Source organism: Vitis vinifera, chromosome 10, assembly GCF_030704535.1.
Source record: "Vitis vinifera cultivar Pinot Noir 40024 chromosome 10, ASM3070453v1".
In the NCBI taxonomy this organism is placed as follows: domain Eukaryota; kingdom Viridiplantae; phylum Streptophyta; class Magnoliopsida; order Vitales; family Vitaceae; genus Vitis; species Vitis vinifera.
Genome location: NC_081814.1, coordinates 27125065 through 27133439, shown reverse-complemented (window position 1 = coordinate 27133439; position 8375 = coordinate 27125065). Strand labels below are relative to the sequence as shown.

At 35.6% G+C, this 8375-nt stretch overlaps 1 protein-coding gene across 2 annotated transcripts; it reads right to left on the bottom strand.

The window, feature by feature from the left end:
• Positions 1 to 376: 376 nt before the first annotated feature.
• On the bottom strand, positions 377 to 7039 carry LOC100255934 (pyruvate kinase, cytosolic isozyme). 2 transcript variants are annotated; one of them, XM_010657659.3, is made up of 4 exons: positions 6580 to 7039; positions 2895 to 3356; positions 1176 to 2005; positions 377 to 743 (listed from the first exon to the last, which is right to left on the bottom strand). In XM_010657659.3, the coding sequence occupies exons 1-3, from the start codon at positions 6835 to 6837 to the stop codon at positions 1193 to 1195; spliced, it is 1533 nt and encodes a 510-aa protein (XP_010655961.1). In that variant the 5' UTR covers positions 6838 to 7039; the 3' UTR covers positions 377 to 743; positions 1176 to 1192. The 2 variants fall into 2 exon arrangements, with proteins under 2 accessions (XP_010655961.1, XP_002270400.1); XM_002270364.5 differs by lacking the exon at positions 377 to 743 and having other exon boundaries at positions 895 to 2005.
• Between the last annotated feature and the right edge of the window lie 1336 nt (positions 7040 to 8375).

Genomic DNA, 8375 nt, shown 5'->3' with positions numbered 1-8375 from the left:
GTGTTTCTTCTAAAAGAATTTTTTATTATTTAGTATTATCAAAAATATTTTTCTAATTTATATCTAAATATTCATCTTTTTTTTTTTTATCAAAATGTTAATTTTCTTTTATTTTTATAAATATCAAAATAATCAATATTTTTCTAATTTATTTTTTATCAAAAATATCAAAATAATCAATATTTTTATAAATCAAAAGCAATAAAATATAAATAATAATTTTAGGAAATTGTATTTGTTTTCCTTAGTTTTAGATTATTCAATGGTGGTGTTCACACCCATGAAGCACTTTTGAAGGTTTGGGAGTCTTTGTCCTCATAACCTACTGAACTTAGCTGGACTTTGCCATGAGTATAATTCCAGCAGAGTAATCATGTAGGGCATCCATGTGTTTAAGTTATCAAAATCATGACGATTAATCTTCTACAGACAAAATTTTATAGTAAAGCAAACAAGAATGAATAAATTAGCCTAGTCTCAACCAGTAACGCTAAAAACTTCACTAACATATTGCTTTTGCAGAAACCATTGTAGTTTCCACTACTGGCCCTTAAGCCTATTGGAAGAACAGGAACTCACTAATCTCCATCCGCTTTTCCCTCATTCATCAAGATTAATACTAGGATAAAGTCGGTACAGAATGTGCAATAGAATCACGTTACCCTGCATCTGAAAGGATTCCAATCTTCCGGCCTTTGCTGTGTGTCCGTAGAATGCAATAGCTTTGATGCCACCAGACTACCCTGAAATCAAAATGCCCATTTTTAAGTTCAACTATAGTGAATGAATTCCAACCTCTGCAAACCAAAACTTGTAGGATACACTGTAAAAGTTTCATTAAACATGATATAGCTTTCTAACTTAAAAAATGAGTTTTTAGCTTCTAACAACCACTTCAAACAAGTCTCAAACATATTAAGTCCATTTTATTGATTGAATAAATATCCATAGCATTGAAGAGAACAAGTACCAAAATCTTCCAGCTTCAGCTTCAGTAATTTGTGATAAAAACCTAACATAGAGATTTAAGATCATACAATGCCTTTTTAAATTGTCTGGATTGCAACCTCTAACATAATTCAAGACAAAAGGAAAATAGCTGGGTCCTCCAACACTCTGAAGGCAAAATAGCATAACCAAAACAAAGAATAAAAACCAAAACAGAGGTTCTTCACCTTTCTGCCACTCCATATCATTTCACCAAGCAGATCTTAATAACAGACGCTGATCCAATACGATGAAGTGCCACAACTGCATCTCCAGCCTTGCACAGCCCCCTCTCTGTTGCCGACTTCAGGGCAGCATCCAGGATCACCTCCGTGGATTCCGCATCAGTGGCCTTTGCAGAGCCTTCTGCCAGTAATGGAATCAAGCCCCTGTATATCAGGCTGTGCCTTGCTGGGGTCTCATCACTGATGATCCAGTCAAATGAGTCTGTCGTTAAAACTGGCACAATCACAGATAGGATTGGAACAGCTGGCCTGTACTTGGCAACCAACTTGGCTGTAGTCCCACCACGAGTCATCACAACGATGAGCTTTGCCTTAGCCTTGTTAGCGGTTCTAACAGCTGAGGATGCAAGGCTCTCCAATGGGCTCATTGGAAGAGGAGTTGACCTGATCCTCTCCTTGAAGATAGCTCCATAGTCAAGGGAGGATTCTGCCTCAATACAAATTCGAGCCATGATCTTCACTGCAAGCTCTGGGTAAGCCCCAGCTGCACTCTCTCCACTGAGCATGACACAATCAGTCCCATCAAGAACAGCATTAGCTACATCCGTTGCTTCAGCACGAGTTGGCCGGGGAGATTTGATCATGGATTCAAGCATCTGAGTGGCAGTAACTACTGGCTTGCCTACCAGGTTACACTTGTATATCATCATTTTCTGTGCCAGGAAGATCTTCTCCACTGGGATCTCCATTCCGAGATCACCTCGGGCAACCATGAAGGAGTCAGTCTCACGTAATATTTCATCGAAGTTGATAACACCCTCTTGGTTCTCAACCTGAAAATTTTCAGCTCAACAAAGAAAAAAACATATCATTCAGTGACCAAGAAATGCAAAACACTCCTTGAAGAACCACAGAAACTCAGTAATTTCTCATGAAAGGGGACAGTCAAGCCAAAGAGCCTCCCATCACCATCAAAAGGGAAAAATAATCACCCCCCAACTTCATAAAAATTAATGAAACCCTCCTGATCTCAAGCAGGAAATTTTTGGCCCAACAAGAACAAAAGATGTCATTATGTGACCAAAAAATACAAAACACTCATTGAGGAACCACACAAGCTAAGGAATTCCTCAAAAAAATGTATAACCAAACCAAACAACCCCACAAATGAAAAAAGGAAAGAAGGAAAAAAACACCCCCAGCAAGAACATTTCACACTCCTTGATGGTTAATCTGCACTATACCCACAAGCTATGGAATAAGATGCCACACTAGCAAAAAGCTGCCTCCTTCTTTAAAAGGTAAAGCAGGCTTTTAATTGAAAATTACTCTCTACACGAGTCATATTTTTGCTGATGGATGCAACTATTATTGGAGGCTGGAAAAGCAATGTGCTGTGGACTGATCATTCAACTTAATCTCAAAATGAAACCAGCAATTTATTTATAGGACCTCAAATTAAGCCCTGAAGTTTAAAATCATTTGTATAATTGCACCTTAACCTTCACCCTAATTCCAAGAAGATGGTAGGTTGCACTCCCTTTGTTTGGATGGTTGACCATTTTTACAGTTCATTAAATGATAAAACCCCCTCCCCTGAAACACCTATTTTAATGTAAGCTGCAATGTGCAAACTCATACACCAGTCCTTTTTTTTTTTTTTTTCTCCTTTCTTCTTTTCTCAATGTCTACGAAACAGAACATTGAAAGTGATCCACATACCTTTGACATTAACTGTATACGCTTAGCATGGGATCCGAGCACCTTACGAACATGGACAAGATCCGAGCCCTTGCGCACGAATGAAAGAGCAATCATATCGATTTTGTTGGGAACACCCCATTCCAGAATATCTTCCTTATCCTTCTCAGTTAGTGTTGGAAGATCCACCACAACACCAGGAAGATTGACATTCTTTCTCTCTCCTAGAAGTGCAGTGTTCTCACATCGGCATCTCACTGTTCCAGCAGCTGGATCGCAAGACAAGACAGTAAGAGTGATGGTGCCATCCGCACACAAAATGGTATTTCCAGGCTTCAAATCAACAGGCAGCTTTTTGTAGCTCATGGAGATCATCTCCTGATCCCCCTTGATGCTGTAGTCAGTAGTAATGGTGATTTCCTCGCCTTCCTTAAGTTGAATAGGTTTTCCATCCTTTAGGAAACCAGTTCGAATTTCAGGCCCCTGAAAGAAAAAGAGGATTAAAAATGCATGGAACAACTGCTGTTACTTGTAATCAGTAAAACTAGTTCAAGAAGATTCCATTAATATATCTTTGAGCGTGAGTGCATGGGAGTGAGAGAGAATTCATTATAGAAATGACTATGCAGCTATGAAAAGAATTTGATGGAAAAAAAGAGAGAGATTCCAAAAGAACTCAATGAATATAGCTTTGCATGTGAATGTGTCTGTGTTTAAGACAGAGAGAGCATATAAAGTAACAGCTATGCAAATATAATGATGAGAATTGTATAGAAAAACCTAACATTATAGAAATGACTAGGCAACCATGAAGACAAGTCGACAGCAAAAACTAACTCTTTCTTAAAAAAAAAATCCATGCAAAAGATTGAAATCATCTCAAGTATGCATGTACATCAAATGGAAACAACTATGCATGGATAAGAGTGAGTTGACCCTCCACTTACTTAGGGATGCTGTTAAGTGCTCCTTTCAAGTCCGTGGCAGCTTAGGATGGAGTTGAGAAGAGATTTCGTAGGAGATTAGCTATGTGGAAACGTCAATATATCTCTAAGGGTGGGAGAATCACCTTGATTCGAAGCTCTAGCTTGCCTATTTACTATATGTCTATTCTCCACTTGCCAAGGGTGGTCAAATTGAAGCTGGAGCAGATTCAAAGGAATTTTTTGTGGGGAGAAGGGGCCCTAGAGCAAAGACCTCATTTAGTAACGTGGACAACAATTTGTCTTGATAAAAGAAAAGGGGGTTTGAGGGTTAAGAGGTTAAGAGCCTTTCTACGCTCAACAAGGCTCTCCTATGCAAATAGAGCTAGTGCTTTGCGAATGAGAGAGGGGCCTTATGGAATCAAGTAATAAGGGGGAAGTATAGGGAAGAACGAGGTGGCTGGTGCTCTCGGGATGTAAGAGGGGGGTATGGTGTAGGGTTGTAGAAAACAATTAGAAAGCTTTGGCACATCGTTAGTAGTAGACTTTCCTTTGTGGTGGGCAATGGCTAGAAGAAGATGATTTTTTGGAAGAATAAATGGTGTGAGTCTACTCCTTTGTGCATTTCTTTCCCCTTTTTATTTGCCCTAGCTGATCCCAAAGAGGCTTGGGTGAAGGATGTTTGGACTGGTTTAGAAGGTAAGGGGAGTTGGAGTCCTCATTTAATTAGGCCTTCTAATGATTGGGAGATGGATGAGGTGTAAGGCCTTCTATTACGCTTGTGTGTGAAGAGAGTGATCTTGGAGGAGGAGGATAGGGTGTGGTGGATGGAAACGAAGAATTGAATTTTTTCGATAAAGTCTCTTTACAAAGTCTTAGAGTTGGACTCATCGATTTTTTTTCCCAAAAAAAATCATTTGGAACTCTTGTGTGCAGCCAAAAGTGAACTTCTTAGCATGGGAGGCAACGTGGGGCAAAGCTTTAACTTTGGACCAAATTAAGAAGAGGCGATGGGCTTTAGCAAATAGATGTTATTTTTGTCAGGTGGATGAGGAATCCATAGACCATCTACTTCTTCATTGTGAAAAGACAAGGGCTTTGTGGGAGATGTTCTTCACTCTTTTTGGAGTGTCTTGGGTGTTTCCTTCTTCAATTCGGGAAACCCTCTTGGGTTGGAATGGACCCTTTGTGGGTAAAAAGCGCAAGACAATTTGGAGAGCCAACCCTTTATGCATTTTCTGGACAGTTTGGAAGGTAAGGAATATAATCTCCTTTGAAGATGATATGTTGTCCATCCCAAGGCTAAAAGCCTTTTTTGTTTACTTACTATGGTTGGAGACTAAAATGTTTATACAAGACGGTCCTTCAACCTTATTTGATTTCATTGATTGGGTGGGTTCCCATTGAAGAAGGGGTTGTTTTTTGTATATCCTTTTGGACAGTTTTTTGTTTCAAGTTGTTTGGGGGTGAGTGTTTCCTTTTCCTTCCTGTACATCTTGGGTCACTACTTTAGCGCCTCTTTGTAATACATTATTTTTCCTTACTTAACCAAAAAAAAATCCTATCATGAAAATTTGGTAGCAAAGCCCAACATTATCAAAACAACTATGCAACTACAAATACAATTTGATTGCAAAACTTCTCTTTCTAAAAAACAAAAAAAATCCACGCAACTGATTGCAAACTTTCTCATATGCATATAGGGTACATCTACAGAAAAATCCAATTGGTATATGTAGGAATGTATGGATATTCATCATCATCAACATCAACTATCAATAGTTGTTCTATTGTAGGCCTAGAAGTGTCTAGAGAGTGTCATAAAAAAAAAGGAGTATTTCTTCCCATAAAGAGGCATAGAGCTCCATAGTAGCAGTGGAGCTTCTATAAGGATCAGCGAATGTTTACAAATTTTTGCATCCTTCATCTGCTATGTAAACAATTCTCCACCACACATACAAATTTGAGTCCAGTACTCACATTGTCAGAAAATTTAAGGAAGTTTCAACCAGTGCCCATGAAAACAACATCTAGAACACAGCTGTCACTGGACTCTGCTCATTTTGGGTATCGTGACAACCATTAGAAAGAAACTCCTTTTCTGAACTATCCATGTGAACTATAGGAATCTCATACAAGTGAAAGGCATATAGCTCCTCAATAGTAGTTTTGGTTTCACCGAGATTATAATCACTACACACCCAACATTCTCCAATCTATTATTTCTAAAAGACTCCACCCAAATATAAATATTAGCATCTTTCAGTTCATTTCCGCCAATGCACAAAATTGAAGCCAGTATTTGAATTCCCACTAAGGACAATCTGAAGGACAATAGATTACCGAAATCTTCCTGCAGTACAAAGAAACCAATTCTTTTATGGATCTAAACATCCAAAACCTAACTGAATATGAACATTGTTTTTGTCCTTCCTCTTCAAAAACTTACAAGCCATTTTCACCCTATGATTTGTGTAAGGAACCTTTTGGTGTTTCATACCAGATGATCTATCAAGAAAATTCAACCAAAATCAGTTTTCAGGTAGTGTTTCCAGTATCAAACAGAGCAGGATCTCAAAACCTTCCAGAGAATTTGATGGCCCTGAATCCTCCTCATTCTCCAAATATCCTCCAATCAATAAATCAATTTTGGAAAAAAAAAAAAACCACAACACAAACAACAAGTTCCTAAATCCGATTCATCTAAAACAGATATCACAAAATAAATAAAGAAATAAAAATTCAAAGATTAAGCGAAGAGAGCAAAGAGTTAAATAGTGGACCTTAGTGTCGAGCATGACGGCACAGAGGATCTGAGTATTTTGCATAGCGATCCTGAGATTATTCAAAGTCTCCTGATGATACTCATGAGTCCCGTGGGAGAAATTAAACCTGGCAACATTCATCCCAGCCCTCAAAAGCTTCTCCACCATCGGAACTGACCGAGACGCGGGTCCCAGCGTGCACACGATCTTCGTCTTCGGAATACGCCCATCGTTGGGAAGCTCCTTGAGTATCCCCTCGATGTCTATATTCGCCATCGCACCACAGCAAGATCTATTCCAAACAAAGGTGAGATGGGTGTGCTATATATACAGGAGCGTGAGTTTTTTATATTTTCAATCTGTGGGCGAAGCCATACATACTTTTCACAAACGTGTTTGGTGTTACGAACTTAGGTTTTTCTAAAGCATCCCCGTACAGGAGATGCACAATTTGCCCTTTATTTAGTTACACTAGAAAGCGATGGAAAAAGTTGGTAGCCTGATACACTTAGGTCTTTGTCCAAACTGTGGGTCCAATAGAATTTCAAAAAATGGTCGGTGTTCCAGTGGTCGTCCCTTGGTTTGCTAGACGGCGGCTGACTGCCAAGAAAGCTGCTCATTGGATATTATTATTATTTTTTTTAATTATGAAATTAATTAATTTGGATATGTTATGGACACATTCTTAAAAATAATATAATACATGTATAAAACTTTTAGGGTAGATGTGGTTGATGCGATAAAATAGGATATGTATATCCTACGATAGCATATTATATAAGAAATACATATTCTAGAATATGATTTTAGATATATATATCGCTTACGAATATGATATTGTAAAGTAGTGTGATATATTATGTTTATATTTAGTTTAACAAAATATATATTATTTTCAATGTTTAAAATAAAAATTATATCATATTTCAATATTTTTTATTTAAAATTTTGAAATTTCTCTTCTATTTAATTATATTCATAATTAAAATATTTAAACTTTATAAATAAATTTTTTATATTATGATATTCAATATATAAAAAATAATTTATATATTATATATTAATATTAGTTTATAATTTTTTTTAGTTTTTCTTTTTTAACCATAAATTTAATTTATAATAAAAAATTATTTTACAAAATGAGTATATAAAAAAATAAAAAAATTGATTAAAAAATCAATTTATGATACATGAGATATACATATCTCATATCTTATAATATAACTAACATATTTCATGTAGAAATGATGAAAAAATAGAATGAATAATATATATCATCACTTATCATATCTTATATTTGGTTGAATATGCGATACAATAAGTGATGGGATATGATATTACATCATCTCTCTTATCCTAATCTCATGTTATACCAATCCAACCAAACATGGTTTTAAGGTTTACCTTAAAAGAATGATAACTTTTAATAAATATTTAAAAAAATTGAAATATTAAATTTAATATCTTAGGCTCTAAAATTTTTAAAAATAAATTTTAAATATAGAAGATATCAAAGTTACCATATATATATATATATATATATATATATATATATATATATATATATATATATATATATATATATATATTAATTTTTTAAATAGTTTTTAAAAGTTATTATATTTTAAGGGAAGTGTAAGAAGTGTATTCAAATAACAACTAAAATTTCATTTTAAATGCAAATTCTTTTTAAAATAGGAATAATACATGAAATATCAATTTATCTTATATTCTCAAAAATTATTTTTAAAACTTTTAAGTTATATTTGAAAAATATTATAAAAAAAACTAAATTATCAAAAATAATTTCCCAT